Below are 26,732 nucleotides of genomic sequence, written 5' to 3' on the forward strand. Positions count from 1 at the left end.
TTTAAGCTGTACTTTGAAAAGTTGTTTGGTGTGGATGTGGGAGAAATTCTACTGGAAGCAGAGGCGTTTTCAGCTTCCAAAGCTGGATTTCCATATTGGGTCAGTAAGTAACTCCGTAAGTCTTCCTAATTGTGACTCTGCTCTGTGAAATAAATGAAAAACTGGCACCTTTCTGTTTGACCCACAGGCTTTCCATGTGTGCTTGAATGCCAGTTATTCTTCACTGTGGTTTAACTTTGTTGAACCAGCACAGGTTTGAAAGCATTAGATGACATGACAGGATTAGATTGACAGAATTAGTTAGATCAGCTGAATTAGTTTGGATCTAAATTCCAGTTCTGGGCACCCCTATTCATTTCAGTTTACACTCCTACTTAGACTTTTGTGACTTTGCTAAAGCACAGGAGGAAGGGTGCCTTTGAGAGTACCCGTGTGCCCTGGAGAACGGGGATGAGCCACCTGGAGAGCTCAGCACTGCCTTTCACATCCCTTGCTGAGAAAAGGCAGCTGTGAGCTCTGTGCTGCTCTTTAATTGTAAAATCGCATCAGCCTGAAGAGCAGGGCTTAAAAAAAGCACATGGCTTTTGTGAGGAAGCTCTGTATGGAGTACATTGTTACCTGCTTGGCAGCTTACAATGGCAGAACCAGGCTTTAATGTCATAGTGGACTGGATGGGTTTGTACGACTGGGAGAGTTGGGTTCTGTTCCCAGCTCTGCTGCTAGTTGCCGGTGCCTGTATAACACCATCACAGAAAGAGGTGAATGCAGTGTTTCACGGGGTCCTGGCAAGAGAATGTTTGAGTGACAGTGTCTGGCTTTGGTCAGGGTGAAGGTCTGGAGGGTTCGCACTGAGAACAAATACTTCAGTACCTGATTTTCAAGTAAGGGTTATCCAAACTCGTCCTGTTTTGTGTGGCACTAAGCTATGAGAGGGAGAACGCAGAGGAAGAAGTGACGCTGCAGCAGTGAGGAAAAGGAAAGTCAGTAAGTTGCTACCGGCCTTTTATTTTATGTCATTAGTAGTAGCTTCTAAAAGCAAAAAGCAATGCATTTTAAATCATCAGGATGTGTTCAGCAAAATGAGAATGGAAATGAAAATTGAAGTTAACTGAAACTTACTTCAGCTGAATGTTTTTGGTTTTGGGGCTTTTGTTGAAGTAAGAAGTCAGTTGGCACAACCAGCTGCTGCGTTTGCATGGCCTGGGGGGTGGGTGGCAGGAGCAGGTAGCCTGATCCACACCACGTGGGGTGAGGGTATGGAACGGTTTCCCTTCACCTGTCAATGCCGTCATGAGAGTAGATACATTAAAAGTATAGTTTTGAGTAATGAGTTTCCCTTCTCTCTTGAGCTATGTTGGTTTGTTTTATAAGTAACGTTTGTTTCACAACAAGATGTTACGTGGAAGTTTATGTATTAGAGATGGATGAAAGCAGTCAGTGTCAACAGGCTTAAATATGGTTCAGTTGCATGGTTCATGTGGTCACAGTGCAATTAAAGCTGATTTACTATAACGGGAAAATTAAAACCTTCCATTTATCAGGGTTAGTTTTGAAGGATTAAAGAGAAGCCTGAAAAAATGGTAAACATAATTTAAAGTCAGTAAAAAACACTGAAAAAAAAGGACTAGACTGATATTCCACCTTATGTAGAATTTTTGACTCACTACGTTTGTTTAGGAAATAAATTAAAAAAATCACTTAATGAGTGAATACTATTGAAGATGTATATGAGATGAAGAATGTATGAGAATGTGTAACACTTAGTGTTTGAGAACTGATAGCGTAAAATGCAGAAGAGGAATCTTTAACCTTACTTGGTTGAATTTGAGGGAGCTACATCAAGAGTAAAGATGTTCCACTTACATGTAGCTGGATATGATCAATAAATTCTAAAAATTACACATTTAATCAAATCTATTAATTTTAGATAATGTATTTGCCTATTGATGATCTGCCTTTGCAGTCTTTTTCTTTGGTTATAATCTTGGTTGACTTTCAGGCTTCATTTTTTCCAGAAATAAAAAGGATTGTATTAAAAGGTCTCTGATATGTGAGGAAAGGAGGTACGTGCTGATATGTGTGAATATTCTAGGATTATACTGTAACTAAGATGATTTAAAATAATGGAAGAAAAAAATGTAGGGAGAGGTAATGTTTTATTATGTCATTATGGCTGACATATCTTCATTTTTAAAGCAGAATATCAGAAAACTATTTCAAAATTTTTCATTGAACAGAACATCAAAGGATGCCTTTTTGTATTTGTACAATTCCTGTGTTAAGCTTGATTGCATAGGTAGCATGTTGTAGTTGTATCCTGTTGTATATAAAACATATCTCTACAGTTTGAGTAGGCTGTAGGAAAAAAAAAAAAAAAAAGCAGCTGTGTGGAACTGCCTGGAAAAGAAAATTATGAAAGTCACATCTGTTGTTTATTTTTTATTTTTACATAGCATAATTAGCAGAGGTGTATGGAAAAGTTTTTAAGGATGAGATTGGGATCAGATGCAAATGTACGTTTTCCTCCAACAAGGAATTAAAAAAATTCAAAACTAGTTTATGGGGACAAGTAGGTAATGTTAAAACAAACACTTGGTTTATTTTTTAAAGAATTAGTGTTCTGGGGATTAAAAGAATGATATGCTAAAGAAATGGAGCTGAGCAGGCCTAGTGCGCTCTATTTAGTATCTGCATATTCACATTTACATGTAACTAAAAAAGGTGTATAAACCCCTTTATTTGCCAATAGCTGCTTCAGGTTTTTCACATTGCTATAAAACAAAGGTTCTTTTCTTTTAATTAATTGCATTGCATTTCACAAGCTGCCTTTCACTATCTTGAAAAAATATATCTGTATCTAATATTTCTTTATTATTGTTTTGCTTTCAGTTGATGGTTGCATTGACTGGTCAGTGGATCTCAAGACATACATGGCTTTGGCAGGTGAACCAGTCCGAGTGAAATGTGCCCTTTTCTACAGCTATATCAGAACTAATTATAGCATGGCCCAAAGCACAGGTCTTAGGCTTATGTGGTACAAAAACAAAGGAGATTTAGAAGAACCCATTATATTTTCTGAAGTTAGGATGAGCAAGGATGAAGATTCAATATGGTTTCACTCGGTTGAGTTGCAAGACAGTGGTTTCTACACATGTGTTCTAAGGTGGGTATTGTGTTAAAATGTGACTAAGAATGTATAGATTGTCTTGGTTAAAAAAAAATGTTTAGATTTAGCTCTCAGGATTGAGATATTCTTCCCATTAATATATACTCATTATTTTTATTCTCATGATTATATATGTCACATAATGCTTTGTCTCAAAATTTGTTTCCCTTGAAATTATAGTTACCTCTTGCAACAGCTGTAATTAAACATGTGCTTTCACTTTTCTTTTTTTTAAGTCCAACATTTGCAAATTCTCATTTTGCCATAAACCTTCAAAACTAGATAACTCTTAAATCATAAAGTATGGTTAAGTAATGCTGTTTTCAGATCCTTTGAGTTATTCAAGAGTTAGACACAGTTCAAATTATTCTGATGGGGTTAGGCCATGGGGAGTTACAGTTCTGTCTAGTTTTGAAGAAATGTTTATTTTAATATACAGTTATGATTTCTCATAAGTTTAAGCAGACCTTGTTTGGTAAGGCACTGAAATGTATGTCTCAGAATTATTTTGGAACTGTTGGATGAGCCTTAAATTAAGCATGGGCTGCAGCTTGTGATTTCCATCATGTGGATGTTAATGTCAGCTCTATGCCTAAAATGAGAAGATAAAAAAGGAGGACTCTTCAAGAATGAATGAATAAATATTGCTTAAGTGGTTCAGTTTTAAATGAAAAGTTTACAGATGCATTATATGATTTGGTTTTAAACTATTTCGTTTCAGAGAATGAATATTGCTTCATCCTTGTCTGCTGTTCTATGCTGAAATTATACACAAGTTTGCTGAATTTATTATCAAATATTTGCAGCAAAATAACAGCACTGTTCAGAGCCCAGAATTGTCTGTCTCTCCATCTCTGCTAAGTCTTGATTCTGATCCTAAAGAGCGCTATTAAAATCAAAGATTGTGCTGTGGCATGTGGTGGTTTGTACTGGGGACCATCATCCAGTTTAAATATCAGTTGCATTTGCCAAACTCAATATTAGGTCTGTTATTCTTGTATTAGCAGCTCTGTCACAGATTTGGTGTAATGTGAACTTTGTAATTTTGAAATGTTATGGGAAGATAGTGATTTACATGTTTCAAGGGAGCTATACTTTTTTCATAAGAAGTCACTGTTGTGATAATCAAGTTACTAGTTTAATACTCTGGAAATTTTAATCTGCATCCTATGTGAACAATGAAGAACTGATCTTGATTCAAATTCTGGGTCGTATTATTTTTTGCATGAAATTTCAAAACTCTCTGCTCATTAACATGACAAAGTATTGGTAACAAATGGGCAAGTTCTTAAATAATTCATGCGTTCTCCTCATTTTCAGATAAAAACTATATGGCATACTTCTTGGAAGGCGTTACACAGCAATAAGATCTTCCTTGTCAGTTATGCAGTTTTCCTGCTTTGGCTAGAACTTTCTTATATAATTACCGATACTTTTGCTTTTTTCAAATTTATGTTGGAGTGCAGAATATTATATATAGTGGTTACACATAAAAGATCATATATCTTACTTTATTGAATTATCTTTTTCTTCCAAAGATTTGGTAATGTATCCTTGTTGTTATTTTTTATGAAATCATAGGTGGCTTAAAATAGCTGAGGAAATAGCAATATTAATTTATTTCAATTAAATTAAAATTGTGCTAGATGTAACCTTCTGAAATATGATCACACTTTTGTGGTAGACTATCCACACCATTAACTGTGTAATTTCAGCTTTATTAATCCATTTTTTTGGAGGGGGATAAGCAAATTTTTGCGTTTTAGTCATTAACCAGGATCTTCTGCTTTGTAAGAACTAAGAGGTCCCAAATAAGAGCAGAAATTCTAAATATATTTTTATTTCCTAGAAACATTAACAATTTCTGCTACAAATGTCATCTTTTGTAGACTGAATGGAAACTGGTAGAGAAAACTCAGTGCAGTGGAAATGAAGAGGTGACTGTGTCCGTCAGTGTGCAGCAGTGAGTTTAGGGCTGTGTGCGTAACCGATTGTTTTGGTTTGGTAGCTGAATGAATAAAACTGGGGAGGAAAATGCTTTTGATTCAAGATAAATGTAAAACTTCTGAAGTTTTTCTCAACTAAGTTTTCATTTACCTTCTCTGAGAGAAATTCAGAAGTAATTTCGTTCTAAACTGCTGGCCACTCACCAAGGAGGTGGAAAGCTCTGGTGCAATTCCCTTTGCTGCCCGAAGGATGGAAACCCACATTTGTGTGCCCCAGGGGCTAGGGTGTGCTGCATTCAACCACGTGAAGTCTCTTGCCTTAGAACTGTTCTGTCTGAAACTTGTATTTGTCTATGCAAAAGGCTGCAAGGGAATGAGACGCTTGGGTGCAGGGCTAAGGCTGAGTGGGGACAAGAGGTCCCTGTCTCAGAAGTTTATGGCTTGAAAGGAAGGACACATTCTCAGGATGGGAAGATCTTCTCTGACATAAGGGAATTGAACACCAAGGGTGTTTAGCACGTCATACATAAAGGTTGTCGTCACAGGCAATAGTGAGAGCTATGCTAATTCACTCTCCCCCAACTTACCTCCTTTTTTCCAAGTCAAAGCAACATGAGAAATAAGAAAACGGTATGGGGAAAAATGGCAACTGCACATTTCACTAGATTTCCTATTTGTTGGAAAGGTTCTTCACAATTCTAAAAAAGACCCACCCCATTTCTCAAGAAGCTGCATTTTCTGGTTGCTTATGGGTGCTTGTAGGATTGAGGCATAAGTATCTTTGAAAAATTGGGAAGAACTTTTCAGAAGCTGCCTGAAAGGGGTGGGTGTGAGCAGGTGAAGGATAGGCTAATATGACAGTTATTTGGAGATGGGTAAAAATTAAATGTGTCAGTGAGTTCTTTCTTGTACAGAGTTGTCATTTCAATAATCATAATGTCTGTTTTATAAATGAACCTGTAATACTGAATACAATTAAGGAATATTTGAGCAGCCTTAATGAAAGAGATTGCTTCTTCAGGCTGAAGAGGTCGGATACCATAATTTAAATATTGTCTCTCCTTTATTAACCAATTAGACATTGTTCCATAGGGGGTGTGTGTGTGTGTATAATAGGAAGAAATTATTGTTGCATTTAAACTTACTTCTCTCTTCTCACAATACATTGAGCTGACATTCAGATGCAAAAGGAACTGTGGGTTTTTTTCTCCTGTGTTAAGCATGGCTGTAACATATTAAGGGGTGCTGATTCTGCAGAGACTTTAAAAAAACCACAGAACTGAGCCGTGTCATCTAATCCATATGAATTCCATGGATTTGCTTTGTTCTTAGATGCCTTTTCTGTGCCAAATCAGGGATATTACTACAGCAAGATCCAGTGACAACCAAAAGGGGTCCTGACTAATGGATAGATGTGTGTTTCTTTAGAATTCCCAGATAAATGCTGGGACACTTGTATTGTGACTTCACCACCCAATATGGAAATGCTGTGTTCTGGAGGTCTGTATGCGCTGCAGGCCCTGGATATGCCATTAATCTTCCAGCACCCACCAGTGCTACTTTCAGATCAAGCTGTCAGCATTTCTTTTACAGAGGTTTGATGTTCTGGGATTTTTGCATCAGCATGCTGGATTGAAGCATCTTCACTGAAGGATTCAGAGATGAGAATATCAAAGCCAAACATGGAAATGAAAACAGATCTAAATGCATAGGGTGGCCCTAAAGTTCTGCTTATGTAAGACAGTCATTGGCCATATCATGTACTGCTTTTGCTCTCGGAACAAATACATTTGTTTTTCTGTGTTAAAAGCCTCTGTTTTTTGAAGAGGGAGCAAGAACTGGGCTTACTTGGATATTTTTAACCTGGTAAAAGAAGAGAAGATGAGCTAGGGAAAAAAAACTCAGCAAAGATTAAAGGTCTTTTCCAACCTAAATGATTCTATGATTCTAAGCTTAGCTGCACCTTTGCCCTCAGCAAGGGACCACTCCTGAAGCCCTTTCCTCATACTGGGCCCAGCTTTGACATAAACTGAAGAAGTACTGAATAAAATGCTTTATAAGCAAGATCGGTAAGAGCAAAACATTAGTGCGTTTTTGCTGTTAATTAACTGTTGGTGAAATAAAATGACTCAATTTCCATAATGTGAATCAGGAGGGTAGACAGTCTGGGCCTTGAGGGGGTGCAGGGAAAGTAGGAGTGGAGGTTTGTTGTTGCCAGACTGGGTGACGGAGCCAAACCTCAGATTTTGTACAGGATGCAGAATAACAAAGGAATAAAGGCTTTGAATGCCTATGAGGCAATAAACCTGCAGATCTTTAATACCAGCATTTGATGCCAGAGGACTGCTAACAAATCAAGTTAGGAAATCTGCGTATCCTTTTTCCCTTACTTTGTCCCTATCTGCACAGTTCTTAATGGAGAGTAGCATTGCTATGGACATGCACAGAGGAATCAAGACTTTGCCGAGCCACTGGTGAAATATTGAGATATTACTTTCTAAGCAGTAATAAAATAGACCGATAATAGATTTTTAAGCCTTCCAGCTTCTGAATTTCTGTGGAGCGCATGACCAGCAAATCAAAATCAGATTTAGACAGCCTGGAGGGGCTGCCAGTAAAACTTCATTTGCAGCATAACCTTTCTGCTCTCACTTCAGTGGGTCTGAGGCAGAGCTGAGGAACTTGTTTCAAATGCCTGTAACCTGGACTGCGGTATGCACTCATCATCCCAGGAAAAGTTGCACCGCTTTTCTGTGCCCTGAAAGTCTGGCTTTGAAGTGAAAGGAAAGAAGAGGTTTTTTTCAGGTCCAAACAGAGGCCAAATAGGAAAACTGGACTAAACTGTGACACAAAAATGTGCAGGGGTAAGGCCACTTTCTCTGCAGGCATCTCTCATGTTTCTTACAATATGTGTTTTAATACAGTCATTCATTCTGTTGGTGGCAATATATTCTCATTACAGAATGTTTCATTTTCAGGTGTTTTGGCTTTATTCAGTGCTCAGCTGCTCATGACAAAGGTGATTTTGTATCTCAAATCCCTCTGAATACAGTGTTGTAATTCCATTTTAGTCATGGGATACCTCCTTCCATATGCTTCACTGGCAAGTGCTTTCTTTTCCCATAGACTTACTCTGAAAAGATCCAAAGATGATACTTTCTAGTGGGCCAGTGTCTTTGATCATAAGATGTCCAAGAGGAGCACATCTAAGTAGCTGATGGATTAGGTTATCTCATAGTTACCTCTCAGACTTGCACACTGGCATGTGATTGCCTTTGTGGCTGTACTGTCCCAGGCATGTCTTTAGAAGCCAGATGAATTTCACATTTGGAGCAAGTGCATGGATTCAGCATGGCATACGCTTCCCAAGCTCTGTATGACACTAACATTAAATGTCATGCATTAAAAGTGTGTGACATTTCCCACATCAGAAATGACTGGTTCTGTATAAACAAAATCTCTGTGATATATAGTATTCAATACTTAAATACACTGTTAGAGCAGATACAATATAAAGTCAGTATGATTCATGATCAAATAAAATTTAACTTACTGAGGTTTTGGCATTATCAAAATGCAGGAGAAAGTGGAATCAGAATGCTTCTACTTTTCTATCCAAAATTGTGTAAAAACTCATGATGCTCCTGCAAATAATTTTGATGACATTGTCTTTATTGAGAGAAATCAGTTCTATCTGTTCTTTTGAACACTTACACTTGCAGAAGAACAAAGATTTGTTTCCTTTCCCTGGTGATATGTATATTTCTGCTCACTCACCACCCTCTAAAGCTTTAAAGAGGAAATATCCATCCCCTGTCTTTCTGAAAGCCAGTGTTTACTGTTGGTGAGAAGCTGCAGGAACCATCAGGGCTTCGAGCAGAAATGCCTGTGCTGCTCTGTGGCTGGAGAACATCCAGCGACTCCCCTGTTGCAGCAGCACGCACAAGAATGAGAACATTGTGTATCCTTCAGTTTTCCTAATAGTAAAATCCCAGACCTTTAAATGACTGGCATTACTTTCTAGCCCCTACAGCCAGTCATAGCGAAAGCTCCATGTCCTGCTGTGCCTCAGTAACTTTTTAGCTCACTGTCACTGGTTGCTTGTGAAAGAGGTGCCTTCCCCAGTGGGCTTCAAACCTTGCGTGGTGGAGAGAAAGGCTGCAAAGAGGAGTGACAGCTTCTGCATGCAGGAGACCTACAGCTGAGATGCTGTTCAGCCCTCCTTCCCCATCTCCTCTCCAACGTGTCAGGAAGTTTTCATTTCCCTTCGGTTCCCCACTTAACAATGGAGGAGAATGTGCTCACCCAGGTACCATCCTGTGGAAACCCGCATCAAGCCAGCTGTAACTGTACCATGTCATTGTCAGTAGGCAATGTTGTACGTGTCCTGTGAGTGGACAGACAAATGGGTTTCCTCAGAAAATCCATCATGCCTGAAGTACAAGGTGACAGAACCAGAGGGAGTTAAACTGGTATTTGATAAGTGATCCTGGAGGTTGATTTCTTCTTTTCTGGCAAGCACTTTAAGGGAAGACACAGCCAAGAGGACTCAGCTGCAGAACCCAAACAGCTCTCATTGCAAATCAGCATAAGGACATTCACTTCAGGATTCTTCATGATAGCCTTCCTTGTAATACCCTATGAGATGGTGACTACCCACTGTTTTACATGCTCACTTGCCCACATACAAACTGTGAGGGGCTTGCCTTTCCTCATTGCATCTGCATGAAGAAGGATGTGCTCCACAGGTTTTATTCCCCAAGGCAATAATATTGGCGAGGTTTAGCAATGCAGACAAGTCTGATGGCTGTCCTGAATGCAACTTTCGTTTTGCATGCTGTCTAATAAAAAGTGTAGAGGAGCAGATACACTAATTCACATACTGTGTGGGTAGGAAGAAATAAAGGAGAAAGCGTTCAGTGCTCTCAGAAGCAGGGTATTGCAAATACAAGATTATTGGAAGGTGATTTCTTAATACTTTCTAGGGAGCAGTCGTCCCTGTGCCTCAGATTTATGTCATTTGTAATGGACTTTTCAGTAAGACAATATAATTTAACAGTAATATCCAGAGTTCTAATAGAAAATCATTAGCAAATGAATGAAAAGGACTTAGTCATTTGCAGTAGCAAACTTTAGGGCAACTTGCTACTTTGTAATTCTTAAGGGCAAAGAATAAATTTTCCCTGTGAGCAAACCCAGCCAATTACAGGGCTACTACTGGCACAGGATGTGCTGAAGCTGGGAGACCAGGTAGTTCATGAACTTAGGTGTGATACACTGAGATAACTTGGTGTTCTTTCAGTTTCTGCATTTCTTCCGCGTTCTGCATTATATTTTCATATGTTCACTTCTAATAACCAACATTTTTTAAGACTTAAAAACAAACAACCCACAAACCCAAGGAACAGTGGTGACCTGTGTGATTCAACTTAAATGCTTGGAGATTTTCTCTCTCTGCCTGAGTAGTCCCTGTTGGAATGACTGGTGATTTGTTTGTTTTTCAATTGCTTCTGTCATGATGCAGAGGTCAGCTGGACCAGTGCATGTGTGTGTGAAGGCAACCAGAAAAGAAATAGCTTCTGACCCCTCACCATGTGCAAATCAGGCTCGCTGTCACTTACTATTCTCAGAGAGACTTAAGAAACATGATACTGAGATTATCCCTGAATTTTCAAATCATGGCCTTGCTGTTATGGGCTGTATCAGTGACTGTACTAGGCACATCCTGACATTTTTGTGTCACATTTTCCACTTCCTAAGGATGGTAGGTGAAATCCAACTTTAAATTAAACTTAATCTAAGCTTTGGTGAGGCATACCCAACTGTGAGAAACTACCCAACTGCCAGATCCAAACATCTTTTTTTTCTCTGTCCCAGTATCCAGGAAGCCTGAAAATTCCCTAAATAGGCCTAAACTCACAGCAGAGAGTACAGGTCTTGCTTTTAAGTGCCTCTGGTGAGAACTATATTCCTGATTAACTTGAGGAGACATCCCTCAATATCTGTTTTTCAAGCTGTCATCAATGTGAGCCTTTCAAAACTGCCTTTCAGTGACTTTGCTCAGAAGTTGTTTCTTTTGAACAGGGTTGGTATAGCCTTTCATCATTGTAAAACATGGGCCTCTGGGACATGTAGTATGTTTTAGTCAAGCTCAAATTGTTGTCTTGTTTCCAGTGAGTCTTGTGTAGTGATTGAACCTTAGCAGAAAAAAAGTACAGAAAGAATAAAAATTCTCAGAGTGATGTAAGGTTAGCTCAGCACAAATACTTTTTCTGCTTGAAGGGAATGGGGACTTGAATGGTACCTCTGTCTGGATTCACAATGCAGTTGTCTGTTGGAGGATCAAAGGAAGCAGAGCTAATGCAAGCATATTAGATTTGTAATGTCGTACTGTTTTAGCACTTCGTTTTCTGGTATCATATTTCCATGATGATGTTTTCTTCTACTAGTAGATCTTGAAAACCACTCAGACATTAAAGGAGAAGTAACATGTAGTTAGAATTTCTCCTTATCATGCATAGGAATTGGTATTAGAATTGCAATTATAACAGCAACAAGCAAGGAAAATACAAGGCAGGAATGTTTGAAGTTGTGCCAAGGGCAGGTACCACACACACAAGCCACGGAATCGCTGCACCTCTTGGCCTGTGGTTCAGGGACCAACTACAGCAGTGCCAGCCATCTGTTGAATTATTCCTCTTCAAGCATTGCTCTCTTACTTGACAAATCCATAAGAAAAAAAAAATCCAAAAACTTTGAAGGATCTCTGTTGTAACTTCTGAGTGTGATACTCATCATAAATGGGAAATTGATCTTTTCCAGACGATGACGCCAAACATGTAGCAGTGGTAGTCACCGAGTTGTAAGTTAGTACTTGAATGAAACCTTGGAAGAGTAAGTAATCACGGAATGGTCAGGGTTAGAAGGGATCTCTGGAGGTCATTTAATCCAACCCACTCTTAAAGCAGGTTCACCTAGAGCAGATGAATAATCCATTTGTTTTTAGGAAAGCTGTTACATTTGTGTAATATAAAAAAAAACCCACAATGGTAAGAAATAAATCATTTTTCTTTAACTAGATCACCAGACCATGATCTTATTGATCTGAGCGAAACAAACTCAGATACCAATGAAACGGCCTGGTAACCATTCTGTGAAGTTCAAAATTTAGACAGGAATAAATCTATAAAATTCTCGTGAAGAGAGGGGAAAACAATCAAATGCTCAATTAAGTCTGAAAGAGGATAACATAGCACATTTTTATAGCAGCTGGCAGTGAATCTGGTAGTGCATTAATTGCTGTGGACCTTCAGATGGACAAAGACGGTTGGTGGTGTAGTTATTGCTGTTACTGCTTTAACTCAGAACAAGCAAAGGTGAATGTAAGGGTTGACCTATACAGTTGGGCAATCAGTATTTCAGTGAGGCAATAAAAATGTCATTAAAACAGCCAGAGTGTTTAGGTGTGTTGGCAGAGATCTAAGTCTGAGTTGGGCTGTTCCCTGAGCACTGCTTTGATAAATGCACTTCTCAGCTCTTGGATCTACCAATACAGTCTCAGTTCTGAGATCAAAGTCTTAGAATGTAATAAAAACCCCAACACTTAATGAAAAATGAGCCTGCAAGAGAAAAATAAATTTAAAAAAAGTGCAAATCCTCTTGTATAAATATGCAATTCAAATTTAGGGATTTTTTTAAATCTAGTAGATATAAAATACCCAACCACTTTGCTGCCTCCTTCCTCTTTATAAGAAAATCAGTAAATGGAGGAGGAAGGTTCTATGCATACTGGAGACAAGATTGTTTTACTTGACTCTTAACAAACCACCCTCACATAGCAAGAACACAAATGCCAAATAAGTTTTTTCCAAAGTTGTGAATATTTCCTCTAATTTGAATTCATCCTTAGGGCTGATGAATTGTCTTGAATCCAAAACAAGATGAAAAATAATTTAACAATTGACACTTCAATTTCAAACATCCCTCTTATCCGTTTCTTTATATCCTCCCTTTTTCCCTCTTGTCCTTGCTTCGAAGTCAAGCCAAATTCATAATTTTTCTTGCTTTTGTTTTGAGACCTGTTAAACTCCCTTGGTTTTCCCTGTGGTTTTCTATTGGACTCGAAGCTGGCTTCAGTTTGTGGTTCAGAGCTATTTCCAGGTGGCCTGGGGATTACAGATGCCTTGCCACCAGAACAAAGGAAAGTGCTTTGTGAACTCTGGCAAAGCTAAACCCTTCTTCACATTTCCAGTCGAGAGAGTAGGCCCACTGTATAACTAGTGCCTTGAAATAGGGAATTACAAATCTTAGTTTAAGTGTGAAAATATAAGACTTCTTTTTTTCTTTGTACTATGAAGTGATTATTTTCTTCCCTCTTCCTGCTCCCCATATGACCACTGCTACCTCCTGTAGAAATGGAATCTACTGGAAATCAGCTGCCCCGAAAAATAAATGGTTTGGAAACCTTTCAGAAAAGACAAATTATTAAAAGACTCACTTTCAGACTCATAAGCTTATTTCCCTTATATGTGGAAAGTGGGCTGTCTGCAGTCTGCCAGGTTCATTTGGTCCCAATATTCTCTGCTTATACACAGCTCTTCTTACCTGGCCTTGCAATACTGAGATCACCACTGGAAGCCCTCCAGCATCTTTCTCCTGGAAGATGATTCCCTTTAGCCACCAATTCTGACAGCAAAACCCAGGTTACCAGCTTTGCTGTTGTTGTCTATTGTTCTTCTTGTGTTCCACCCTTCCTCATTAAATGTGGTCATATAACCTTTCCTGCCAGTCTGCAAACTGCTGGGAGTACTGACCTGCCCCACCAAACTCCATGACCATGTACTGAAAACAAAGGTAGATCCTCCTTTTTATAATTCATAGGCCATCTGATTAGCTTTTAAAAGAAGAAAAGTAATAATGAAGGATTCATGGTAGTCAGTCTCCACACCTTTACAAAAAACCTAAAAAATCAAAAAAGACCCTTACGCTACATAGTTTAAATGCAGCTCATCAAGGAGAGCCCTTGTGGACACAGAGGTCCTCAAAACAATTGTAAGGAAAGAACTGGATCCTTGCCAGACTGCAGCAATATGGGCTTCCTGAGGGACCTCTGTAGGTGAGTTCCCATCAACTCAATGACCTGTGTGGTGGCCAGCACCATAATATTCCTGCCTGTTCACCCAGGTGGTAAAAACAGCGCTGTCGTGACCATCGTTTGCTTTGTGACCCACTTCCTGAGTTCTCCCTTGAGCTGTCACCTTCTAGAGAGCCCCATTATGTGCCAGGCCCCACAAGGGAGGAAAGACAGCGTGTTCTCTTGTACCAGTGAAACAAGAGCATGGTCTTCTGGAAATTCCATTTCAAATTACAAGGGCGTTTTATGTGTAGGAAAATTAACAGGTTCATTTACTAATTCCCGCATAGTATGAACATGGTCAATTCCATGTCAATCCTCTGGTTAAAACAAAGGGAATGTATCTTCTTAGGAAGTTCTGTCTCATAGCATCTGAGCTCACAGAAAAATGGTAGCCATGGGAGTCTCCAAGAAAAAGTCAGTACAGATCCATCAGCAGCTCAGAGGACTGAGCGATGAAATCCATTCCCACAGGGGCACAGCTTGCCTAGCACACGGAGGAATGGCTCACGCCTTGTACAAACTTCGGCTCGCAGTCTTCTGCCTCAAACCTGAGAAAAACAGTGAGGCTGATCAAACTGCTGTTTCCTTTTGCACATGCCTGAAATATAATTGTTATTCCAAACCGACTAAGAGAAGGTTGCTGCTTCATTCATGGACATTCCTGCAGAAGTTGCCCTTTTCTGAATTACCAGCAGTAGCGCTAATGTGAATGGCTGGTGAAGAAGCATTCATGAAGCTTTCAAGACTCTTGCTGTTGGCTTAGTGAGGGCTTTCTTCATCATGAGCCTGAATAGATTTATTGTCTCGGTCATGGAGTGTGAACAAAAGTGATAGTGCTCACCAGGCACTTAGTTTTCTGAATTCTATCTACTCAATTCTAATTGTAACTAATGAAAAGAATACTACATTTTTAGGTCGTGGTTCCAGGAAGCATTTTAAATAGAAGTAGCCTCCAGCGCTCTTCAAAATACAGTCTAAATAATGCAAGATTGTTAGCAGAAAATACAGCACTATTAAATAACGCCAAGTAATGGACAACTGTTCAAAGTCACTGTTCCTGATTAGCCTGGATCATTGTTACTGAGCACATGTGACCTTATTTGCACTCAGTAATACTTGTAGTCATTCAGGAAAGTTAAACAATCATTACTGATTAATTACTATGGATTATACTGAGTGTTTGTGTCCATATTTTGTGGCTGTATTAGGAGCACTGAAACTTCCCGAATATGTTCTATTTTCTTCCTACAAAAAAGGTAATCCTTTTCAAAAGCAAGTAGTTTGGGAGAAAGTTGACTTATGTTCCTTAAATCATGTAAGAATTTTTGTTGAGCTCACCCAAAATTATGCATTTTTTTCAGTCCAGAAAATTTTTGTTTCATATAAAATAAGATGTTTTGTGCAGGTTTTGAGGATGAGACTTTTTTATAACCTCTCAACTGAAAAACATCATGGCAGTGTGCAAAGTGAGCCTTTCCACTCTGCGGTAAGGGATGGAGAAAATGCCCACCAATTTTATTACATAAAGGTACAGGTGGCATTTTGAAAAGAAGGGATTAGGGAGGGGGAAGTCTGTGGTTCGACTGAATGTGTAACACTAATGATGCTGAAAATGGGACGATTCTGAAGATTGCCTGTTGACTTGCCTTGCAAATATTTCTTTATGTAAATGCCTGCTCATGGCACACCTTCGACGAACAGCCATTTGCACAGAGTTTTGTCAGTGCTTGTTTAGCATGAAGCTTGTTTAGGATGAAGTGTCCCTGCAGACCTTTTTATTTCCTCCCTAACTGCAGGCTCACTTGGCAGAGTGGCATGTCGAAACATTGAGTAAGAAAAGATTCATTATGGAGTGCGTTGAATTTTTTAGCTTTTTTATTTTAAATTAGAAGCATTGGCGTGAGTCTAATTGGAGGCAATAAGCAGCCAGTAGTGTTAGTGTCAGGGTTTGGCTGATGGGTCACTTTTCAGGTGCATAGGGTGTTTTTTGTGCCCCATGCCACCCTCTTGCTTCCCTTACTGCCAGGGGAGCGGTGGCAGGGTGGCAATGTCTCCCGCAAGAGCTCCCTACAGCTCCCTTTGACGGGAGCAACCAGCCGGCACGGCGGTGTTACCTCAGGCAATCTTTGGTTGTGGTGCAGTCAATTAAAACGACAAAATGATGCACAATAGGAGGAAGAGCCCCATTATGTTGCCACCTGCACTGAGCAAAGGGCAGAAGCTGGCACTTAGGGTTGCAATGACCCTGTGTGAAGTGTGAGCGCCTCACAGGAATGCCATGGCAGGCACCAGTTTGGTTTTTTTTTTGCTTCTTTTTTTTTTTTTTTTTTTACCGTATGCCTGATAGCTCTGAGGTATAAGTCCAAGGGAATTTAATTTAATCCTGTTTTCACAATTGTGAGGCACAGGAGCTGGGCTGGTTATGTCTATTCTACCCTGATATTGAGAGAAACCAGGTGTAGCTCGCAGTCTGCTTGCCGGGATTTGCCTCTGTCAAGGCTTTTTGGTGCTAGAACAGCCAACGGTTTGAATTGCTAAGGAATTACATTTTTCAAGATTTTTAAGGCCAAAATATATCTGTGTAACTACCAGTCCGACCTCTTGTGTGTGTGGGGGATCGCTGGGCCCCTCTGAGGGGAGCGGAGGGGCTGCCCCATGCCAGGCACAGCCAGTGCTGGCCGGTTCCAGCCGGTTCCAGCGGCCCCAGCTCAGGGCACAGCCAAGCGCCACCGGGCTGGCGGTGCCTCGGGGAAGGTGCTGAGGGGAAACCTGTGAGGAACAACTGGGCTGGGGAGCGGGGACCCCCCTGCCGCCATGGGGGGACCCTGGGGAGCTGAGTCCCCTGACAGCAGCTGCAGCCTTGGGGGGCCCATGCGTGAGGCGGTGACAGGGAGGAGCCGCTACTGACTGACCACAGCCCCTCATTCCCCACCCCCTGCACCAGCTGGGGAGGGAGAGGCAGAGGAGTCAGAAAAGGAGGTGAGAGTAACGTGTTTTAGCTTTTTTTGCCTTTCTCACCATCCCAGACTATTTTAATTTTCAATTAATCAAAATAATTTTTTCCAAGTCAAGTCTGTTTTGCTTGTGACTAATTGGCAGGTGATCTCCTTGTCTTTAGCTTGACCCACCAGCTTTTTCATCTTATTTTCTCCTTCCCATCCTGTTGAGTGGGAGTGAGAGAGCAGCTGGGTGGGCGGCTGGCAGCCGGTCCGGGTCAACCCACCAGAATATCACATGCTGTAGATTTTTAAATAGCAGTTTGGTCAGGGGGAGGAATTCTTCATGCATGATATGCTTTAACATCCAGCACATAACCCTTTTTCTCAAATGTATAGCGCTGCGTACTGGAGTGATACCTTCTGAAGGTGGGAAAGAAAGAGGGAGACGGGGAGCACGTGTGACACGCAGAGGAAACGGGACAGCATATCCTGACCAACATTTGAGATGCCAACAGATTCCTGTGTTCGTAGACTTGCAAGCTCAAAAAAGTTGCTGTGCTGGGTCAGATCACTTGTCAACAAAATTTCTACAAGGTTCTTCATAGTAAATCAGAAACAAGCCTTTACTTTTTCTAGTAATTCCTCTATGTTGGAAATACACACGCAGCATGACAGTCACTATTTGGATGTGTTGCTGAGGTGTTTGTGAAGATAAGAGCCTAACAAACTTACAGTGCTGAAACAAACATGGTGAAAAGGAGGTAGGATAAATGAAAATATCTTTCTGTCCCTGCAGAAACTCAACATATTGCATGAAGGTGTCCATGTCCTTGACGGTAGCTGAGAATGAATCTGGTCTGTGCTACAACAGCAAGATCAGATATCTGGAAAAATCAGAAGTCAGTAAGAGAAAGACAATCTTCTGTCCTGATATTGAGGATTACAAAACAGCCAGTCAAGAGCCGGATGTGGTGTGGTACAAGGTAACTATTGCTGTCTTATCACTGTTGTGCTGAAACTATACAAAACTTCCACTGTTTTGAGTGTGAGGCTTAGAGATGGGGTTTTCTGAGCCTGCAGTGGTTTGTGGCTGGTCTGGAGGATGCTCTCCCAGTATTACAAAAGTACTACTGAAGTGTTGGCAAAACTACCCAGTATAGTCATTATCCGACAGAAATCAGCATTAATGAGGATGTTCTGTGCAAGGGATTGCATGACTTCTCTAACAGCAGTACGTTCCCAAACCACTGTGCCTCTGTACCAGTCTCTACCTTGGTGGGATGTCTCCCTACCTGATACTGTAGTAGAAACAAAGGGAGGCAACCTACAATGGAACCAGAGGTGTACCAGCACCGCCAGCTTCAGCAGTGCTTCCCAATGACTTTTTATTAAGTCTGTTGGGTAATTTCACCAAGACTTGCTCATTTTTACCAAAGTCTGCTGGACAATTTCACAGAGATGCGTTTACTTTTCCTGACGTTCATTGAATGATTTTACTGAGGTCTGTTGATTTTAACTGAGGTCTGTTAGATACTTCTACTGCTTGGCAGGGAACTTGACTGGCTGTACCTTCTCCAGTGCTGGTCAGGTATCACACACCACTTTCAGCAGCAGATGTATTGGTGTTGTGTTTCCATAGCTCCCCAAGAAAACAAGATAATGACTAAAATGTGGGTTGTTAGGCAGACATCAGGTACCAAGACCATAGCAAAGTCTGGTAAATTTTACCTGTTGTCTGGACTTGGACCAAACTGATATTTGAAAAGCCCTTGGATATGAGTTGCTGCAAGAAACAGTGGAGAAGAATGAAAAGCTGAGAATCAGAGGGAAGAAGAGATAGCTGGGCACAAAGAAGAGCTCAGTGGGGTCCATGGAAAATAGAGTTTGGATTGTAGGGATAAAGGCAGAATGAGTTTAGGACAAACTTGGTTCAGGTAATTAAGACAGAAACATACAATCTAGTTAAATCCTGAATTTTGCATGCTTCATTTCCAACCTTAATAACATTCTTTAAAGATAGTTATTTTGTGTGAAATAAGTAATATGTGCAGAGCTGCAGATTTTTTTCCTCCTTAGCAGGTTGCATCAGAAAAGAGCAATTATAAAAGTTGCCATCTATTTCTATTTTTTACAGAAATCTCGCACGTTCTTTCTTATAGTAACAAAATGTGTGCCATAACCCACTGTTGGTATTAAACAAAGTTTCTCCTTCAGCCATTAAAGCTGTTTCTCTCAGCATATGAGTGGTTATCTTCAGCGCTGTTCATATATAAAATAGATGTATTCAGTTAAGTCTGAAATCTTGGAGAAAAGAGGGTACCATAGAGAAGCTGTTTCTTGCCCTATCGATGTAGGTATTACTGAACAACAGATCACTGAAGATCTCGGGGTTTTTTGCAAGAACAGACTGCAAAAATAGTCTGGCAGGAATAATCTTCGGCTGTCATGGAACAGAAATCAGTCTAAGGAAGATGAATGTGCAACCCCACATCAATGATGCTTTGTGCTGACCAAGAAAAGGAACAGAAGTGTCTTTGTTCCGTGTACCCCCATGTGTTATCTGGGTTGTACACACAGGTTGTGTGACACCAGGCTGGAGTGTGACAAGTCATCAGCATGGTGAAATTGAACAGAATTGATGTGGTTGGATGGTAACAGTGAGACAATCGAAGTTGACAACCTTTAGTCTGGCTTGATAGTGAAGAAACATTATCAGTATAACCTACAACATATACCTCCTTATCCATAAGTAACAATAAGGTGCTATCAGTTCAGTTCTTAGACAACACCTGTGTTATCTGCACCGAGTTAGGAAGCTCAGTAATGTGAAATGTCAATATTAACGTTATGCAGAAGGTATACATGTCAGGATATCACTTGAAACTTATTCCTGAAACAGGGTTTTGGAAAAATATTCTGGAGGATATTATGGTACTGTTAATGGAAATCTGCCTATGCAAAAGAGACTAAGTCCAGTTTCTAGAAAATGTATAATTGCTTGGATTTCAAAACAATATGATGAGTACTGGGGTAATCCTAGAAACCTCAGTCTGGGACTTAAGATAATGCTGTGTGGGGCAATGTATGTAACAAAAAGCAGGTCCATTCTCCCAAAGAACAGTGTAAAGTGGTATTCCACTTTAGGATCTGACCCTCACTTTCTGAAGAAGGCATCTGTTTCGGTAATAGCACACTGGATCCTCAAGTTTTTCCCTGCTGCTTTTGTGGCTGAGTTTGATGTGTACATGAAGTTGTAATCAGCCATCTTCTTGTGCAAATCTGTTCCAGAGGCACTGGGGGCAATTCCTTTTCATTATGGTGAAATATTTAGAGAAGATTTTCATTCAGGGGGACAGCATAAGTTGTACAAAATAGAAAAATAGTTAAATAAATGTGAGGGAGTCCTGGAGGGTCCTTTTTTATACCTTTGACTGGAAAGAGAAATCCTTGTGTTTACTAGAACCTGCCAGTTCACTGGTAGTTGGAGAGTTTGGACTTGAGACAGATGAAATACCATCAGATGGGACAGGAACGGTGGAAGCCCACCCTGTGTAGGATGTGCCCTGCCTTCCAAAAGGCTTCTCTATGTGTAGGGATTAATGAATCTGAGGCAATAATTGCATCAGTTTACAGGGAGTTAACTGTAATTTAAACATGCTCTTAAAACAATTATGCCTGAATAGATTTCCACATGGATGCCCAATAAGTAATAAAACATTTGCTGTGAGGATTTGTTTTAACAGTAGTATGAGCTTCACTTCTGGCTAGAATTACACTGCATGAAATACTTATTTTTGAAGATTTCCACAACTAAATGCCAGTGATGTACACACAGCTCTGTTACACATGTTTTGACAAGAAGTATAAGGATTTTTTTTAAATAAATGTATGTGTCAAGGCATGATTGAATGAACGGGATTTAAAAGTAAGAACAGTTTCATGAAAAATCAACTGGCAGAGGAAAAAGGTATATTACGTCTACAACGCTGAGTCTTAATCCATTTCCGCCATCTCTTTTCTAATACGGGGTTGAAGGAAGGGTTGTGAAAACAATCAAAGTGTCAGGTGGTTGTTATCTACCCCACAAAAAACAGAATTGTTGAGGTGCTGCCACTTAAATTTTAAAGACGAGAAATAGAAGCTTAATAGTGCACAAATAATTACTGAGGGAAAAAAAACCCCAAACGTTTATGAGGCCTAAGGAGAATGAATAGGCTAGAAGAAGAAAGTTGCAGATTCTTCTAGCAGGTAAACATGGTGCAAAAGCAGAAAAGAGCAATTAATTGATTAAAATAGCAACAGTCATACAATTGACCATTTACCTTTTTAGAGAAATTAGCAGACCTCTGACAGTAAAATCTAGATTTTTTTCACAATATGAAAACTAGTTTGATTTTTTTTTTATTGGTTTGTTTCTTGGCCATTTTTGTTGCTTAAGATACAAATTGTTATGATATTCCAGCATCTCCCTTCTTTTGCTTTCAATTTTCCATGTTGAATTAGTCTGCGAAAACCAGGCAGAATAAAACAAGCATTTGCAACATATGTTTAGAAAGCTTGCATAGTCAGTAGAAGAAAAATTAATTAGCTAAGATGTGGAAAAGAAAAGCTTATAAATCATTCTTAATATGAAGTGTTTTAAATAGATAGAAAAAGAAACAATTAGCAAATTAGTGGTACAATTCCAACAGAACAATTCCTCTCTGTAAACCACATTATATATACAATAAACTACATAAACCACAAACAATATTTGTGCTAAATCATTAATCTCTGTAGTAGTAAAGGTGTCACCCTTCTTATTACAATCACGTAATACATGAAAACATAAAAAGAATATGAAAATATATGTTTGACCTCTTTGTTCCCATTCTGTAAAAAATTAAATAGAGAATATTAAACTGGTAACATACAATAGAGTCTTTCAGTGCTACACTGAAAGGGTGCATATCTGAAATATGCTTACTTTGTGTATTCTGGGAATTATATTCCTTCTAAATTAGAATTGAACTGAATCATACTCTTTGCCCAGTGATCAGATTTAGTTACTCCAAGTAGGTGGTTGATGTACCTTAGGACTAACAAATTGAGTGCAAATCAGAAAGGTTTTAATAGCATTTTCCAGCTCAGATCTGTCCTGCATGAGTCTCAAGCGATGTCAGTGCAATTTATTAACAAAAAAAAGTTCTGATTCTTCTTAGCACAGCAGATAGGATCTGGATTCTGATCGGTCTCTGTTATCAGTGTTAACTAAAGTTCACATGCAAGACAAGATTACACTTTCCTTAGAGCTGTAGTTCAGAAAGATAACCTGAACACCTGTTACCTGCAATTGTACTGCAGTTTCAGAATTTGAAAACTGACCACATTTTAACTGAATTTGGCTTCCTAAGCATAGGGGTGAATGCTTCAGTGCTCCATTTTCACATGCAAGGCCAGAAGGTCACAGTCCCATCTTTTTATTTCTTTATTATTATCCTTTAATTTGGAATCTGACATCATGGATTTGGAATGTGTATGGAGTCCCATGGAAAAATCATGTTTGTGTCATTCTGATCTCTTGCTGTTATCCCATATATTTGCATGTCAATGTATTTTCTTGTTTGACTGTTTTCTTAAGAGAGTGTTCTGTTCTATTTGCTACGTTTCTGACACCGCTGTTGCAGATGAGCAGAAGATGGGGCGTAGGTTTGGACTATTTACACAAACCACTGAAGTTGCTGAGCCTGGTCTAACTGATGTGAGATTGTTAGTTGCAGTCCAAGAGCTTATTCTGTGTTGCCACCTCGAGAGAGGGGCATTAAAGGTACTCGGGCCCTATGCTGCTTTGTGTGCTCCGGGTACAGAAGTAGCCGGAGCCTCCATAACTGTCAGTACTGAGCGTTTTAGAGAACTGGGAAAAGCATAATTTTGTTTGCAGGCAGAACAGGCTTGACATTAAAGTTATTGAGACAATAAATATATAACCTTAAGGTACCATTTTAAAGAGACAGTCATCAGATTGTGCTGTGCTTTTAGTTCAGAGCATTCCAAGAGGTATTCAGTCGGTGAGTACTGCTAGCGTGGAAGGTGACTGATCTGGCTGCGAGGATACAGTATGTTAGAAAAGCCAGAGCCTCTTCCTGCACTATCACACACCATATGGGACTCAAATGCTGTTCCAGTAGGACAGCAATTCATGGTGATGAACCTAAGTCTGCCAAATAACAGCCAAGGTCTGCCTGGCAAAATCACTGAGAATTGCAGGCCATCAGTGCCATGTACTCCATCAGAGCATGCACATGGGGGTGATGCTACAAAGAGCCCAGTGATGGGAGACAGCTGAATCAAAGCTCATCAGGTGCTGGAGAAGCCAGTGATGAGAAACAAGACCATGAGGAAACCAGGCTTCCTGAATTCTCTTGCTCACAAAAGTTCTGTTGTTCTTCCTGTTTTCTTCTGTTGGTAAACGGTTCTAGCCTGAGACTGTGTGTAAAGTTTGCCTTCAGGCTTACTTTTAACAGATGTTGCTCTTACTCCCTTCAAACAGAGATGCATTTTAATAGTCCATCCTACAGCAGAGGTCTTGGCAGTTGTTTATCATGAAAAAGAGAAGATACTTCACCATTGCTTCAGGGTACCATGTATTAAACACGGCCCATGTGATACAGTAGGAGTTACTGAACCGTAAAAACATTTCTGTTTAATTTCTGTCTTCAAATTAATTCCAGTTTCAGATCTCTGTGCTTTCTGAAATTATGTTTGAATTTGAATTGCAAAATACATTGAGCTGGTTGTTTACTTACGTATAATACTGAAAATCTGATCAGGAAACACTGTCTTATCTCATACAAGCTGGGTAATTTTGGCAATGGATTTTTTTTTCTGCAGGAATGTAAGCCAAAAATGTGGAGAAGCATTGTAATTCAGAAGGGAAATACTCTCTTAATACAAGAGGTCCAGGAAGAAGATGGAGGAAATTATACCTGTGAACTGAAGTTTGAAGGCAAGCTTATACGAAGAACAGTTGAATTGAAGGTTACTGGTAAGAATCTTTGTTCTATACCAATGGAAAAAATAAAGCTTTGAAATAATAAGAAAAAGTGCTTTCCACCTTTCGGGAATTCATTTGGTAGAGCTAAGTCCAAACCAAATCTCAGTAGCTGAGCAGTGCCAAAGTAGGGAAGATTTATATCAAGATCTTACAAAATTCCATGGAAGAATACTTCTACCTTTTGCTCTCTGGAAATACTGGTTATAAGGCAAAAGGTAGAGCAGACCTGTGTCCTCCCTATACACTGGAAGTAATTCAAACTGCAGTTTTGTCTTCAATGCTGAACAGAGGAAAGGTTGACTGAAGCTGTAAAACAGGCTTGTGCAGTCAAAAGAGACATCTTGAGTCTTTTTTTTTTTTTTTTTTTTTTTTCCCTCCAAGTGATTGTTTCATATTTTTAAGCTTTGGTTTAGTTTGTGATGATCAGCTTCTCTAGTCTGGGGCTTGTCTTTAGCGAAAAGTGTGGCACAACATATTCCAAGAATGAAGTTAGATCATTGGACTTTCAGGGGGATAGTAACCTGCTTATCAGGAGGTCGTTGCATGGTTCTGAGTCCATGTAGTAATCTTACTAGACAACAGTACTTTCTGTCCCTTTTTGTCAGGTACCAGAAATGAATGAGCGGAAAAGTATTTCCTACCAATATATTCCTTTTCCCTTTCCATTCCACTGTACAGTATGACATCTGTAATTATTGTTTTGCGTTCTGTGTCTGGAACTTTGCAAGCATCTGAAAACAGTTGAGTTTTTTCAGCCTTTCACACTAAGCCTTATAAACAAATGTTTAGGTATTTTCCTGTCTGTGTTTTAACACACTGATTAAAATGAGGCCCTACTTGAAGTGGTGATAAGTAGAATTCTACTTTCTTATTTCAGACTGAATTAGTCCATGTGATGTTTTTAATAGGTTCTTGAAATACAATTCTTCCCTTTATTTTGAGTGAAATCCATTTTTCTATTCTTATCATTGCTCCTCATTTTAAATGAGTTCTTTTCCCTGTGTGCCAGATTCATGTATCGTGACTCTTCATTGTCCATTTTTGACCATGAACAGATCTTTGAAGTATTGATTTGACCTACCTGATCCCAGACCTGTCAAATGAAGATATAATACCTGCTTTATGGGTAGTTGCTATCCTAGGTAGTATGCTGGTCTTCAACCAGAATATGAACTAAGTCAGACAAAGTGAAAATAAAATGCATTTAATTCAATTCCCACGATGGATATTCTTTAAGTAACAGATACTCTGTTCTCTCTGTCTCATCATGACCTTGCTAGAATTCAGGTGTTCTCATCATTGTTTGAACAGTGTGGTATATTCATACTTCACAATTTAATTAATTTGCCCTAAACTAACTGTAGTATGTATTAAAATTATTTGTTTTATTAAAATGTTTATGACCTGAATTATTAAAAATGTAAATATGGAATACGCAAGTGTTATTTTTGGAAAATACTTGAGAACCAGAAGATTGTTCCCCTTGTAATTTGGTATGAAATCCATATTACATTAAATTTCCTTTAGTTTATTAATAAAGCACATATGTTAGTAAACACCTTTTCAACATTTAAGTGTTGGGAGACATCTGATGTTACATTTTGCTGGTTTGATCTCTTTAGAGAGAGAATAGGCTGGTATAGGCTAGTAAATTTATGTAGATGATGGCCTGAAAATATGGATTAGAGCAACCAATGTAATAGATAGAACCATTTAAGCATATTATCTTATAGCTTGGTGCTTGACAAAGTTTCTTTCTCCTGTTTCTGTTTTGTTTCAGTTTGTGAATTTTATATGCATGTGGGTTTAGATCTTTATGGGGGAGAGGTCAAAGAAAACTCACAAAACAAACAACCGAGGATTATTTGTGTTGTGTGGCTGGCTGTGTCAGGTGGAAGGTTCTGAGGCAGCTCAGATCTCAGGGTAGGAGCAGGTACATGATGTACTCAGGGACTTCATTGAAGAATATGTCTTGTGGGAGGCAGAAAGAAAACTACATACTGGTTTAGTTGTTAACACACGCCCTGAGCTTGGTTTCCTTGGGGCTAGTGCAGGTCTAGGATGGATGCATCTCTGGAGATCATCCCATCCAAACCCCAGCTTAAGCAGAATCAGCTACAGAAGACTGCCTAGGGTTGTGTCCAGTTGCGTTTTGATTATCTTTGAGAATACAGACTACACAACACCTCCGGACAAGGCTGTCACAGTGTTCAACCACCCTCACAGTAAAAAAAAAATAATTCTTAGGTTTAAACAGAATTTCTTTTATTTCAGTTTGTGTGCCTGTTCCCTCTTTGTCTTTCACTGGATACCACTGAGAACAGCCTGGATCCACCTTCTTTATACCTTCCCACCAGGTGTTTACACATGTGGATAAGATTTGCATGAGCCGCCTTTTCTGCCGACCAAGCCACCCCAGCCCTCTCAGCCTCTCCTTATATGATGGATACTCCAATCCCTTAATCATCTGTGGCCCTTCACAGACTTGTTCCAGTATGCCCATGTCTGTCTT

At 39.5% G+C, this 26,732-nt stretch overlaps 1 protein-coding gene across 1 annotated transcript in view; it reads left to right on the forward strand.

The window, feature by feature from the left end:
• IL1RAPL2 (interleukin 1 receptor accessory protein like 2) overlaps positions 1–26,732 on the forward strand; it is a 393,018-nt gene that overhangs the window by 195,257 nt on the left and 171,029 nt on the right. The window contains exons 3-5 of the mRNA XM_040614776.1: positions 2,890–3,163; positions 17,984–18,170; positions 24,058–24,211. Of these exons, the coding sequence (XP_040470710.1) occupies positions 2,890–3,163; positions 17,984–18,170; positions 24,058–24,211 (615 nt within the window). The remainder of the gene's footprint in view (positions 1–2,889; positions 3,164–17,983; positions 18,171–24,057; positions 24,212–26,732) is intronic.

The sequence above is a fragment of the Falco naumanni genome, chromosome 14, assembly GCF_017639655.2.
Source record: "Falco naumanni isolate bFalNau1 chromosome 14, bFalNau1.pat, whole genome shotgun sequence".
Classification (NCBI taxonomy): Eukaryota; Metazoa; Chordata; class Aves; order Falconiformes; family Falconidae; genus Falco; species Falco naumanni.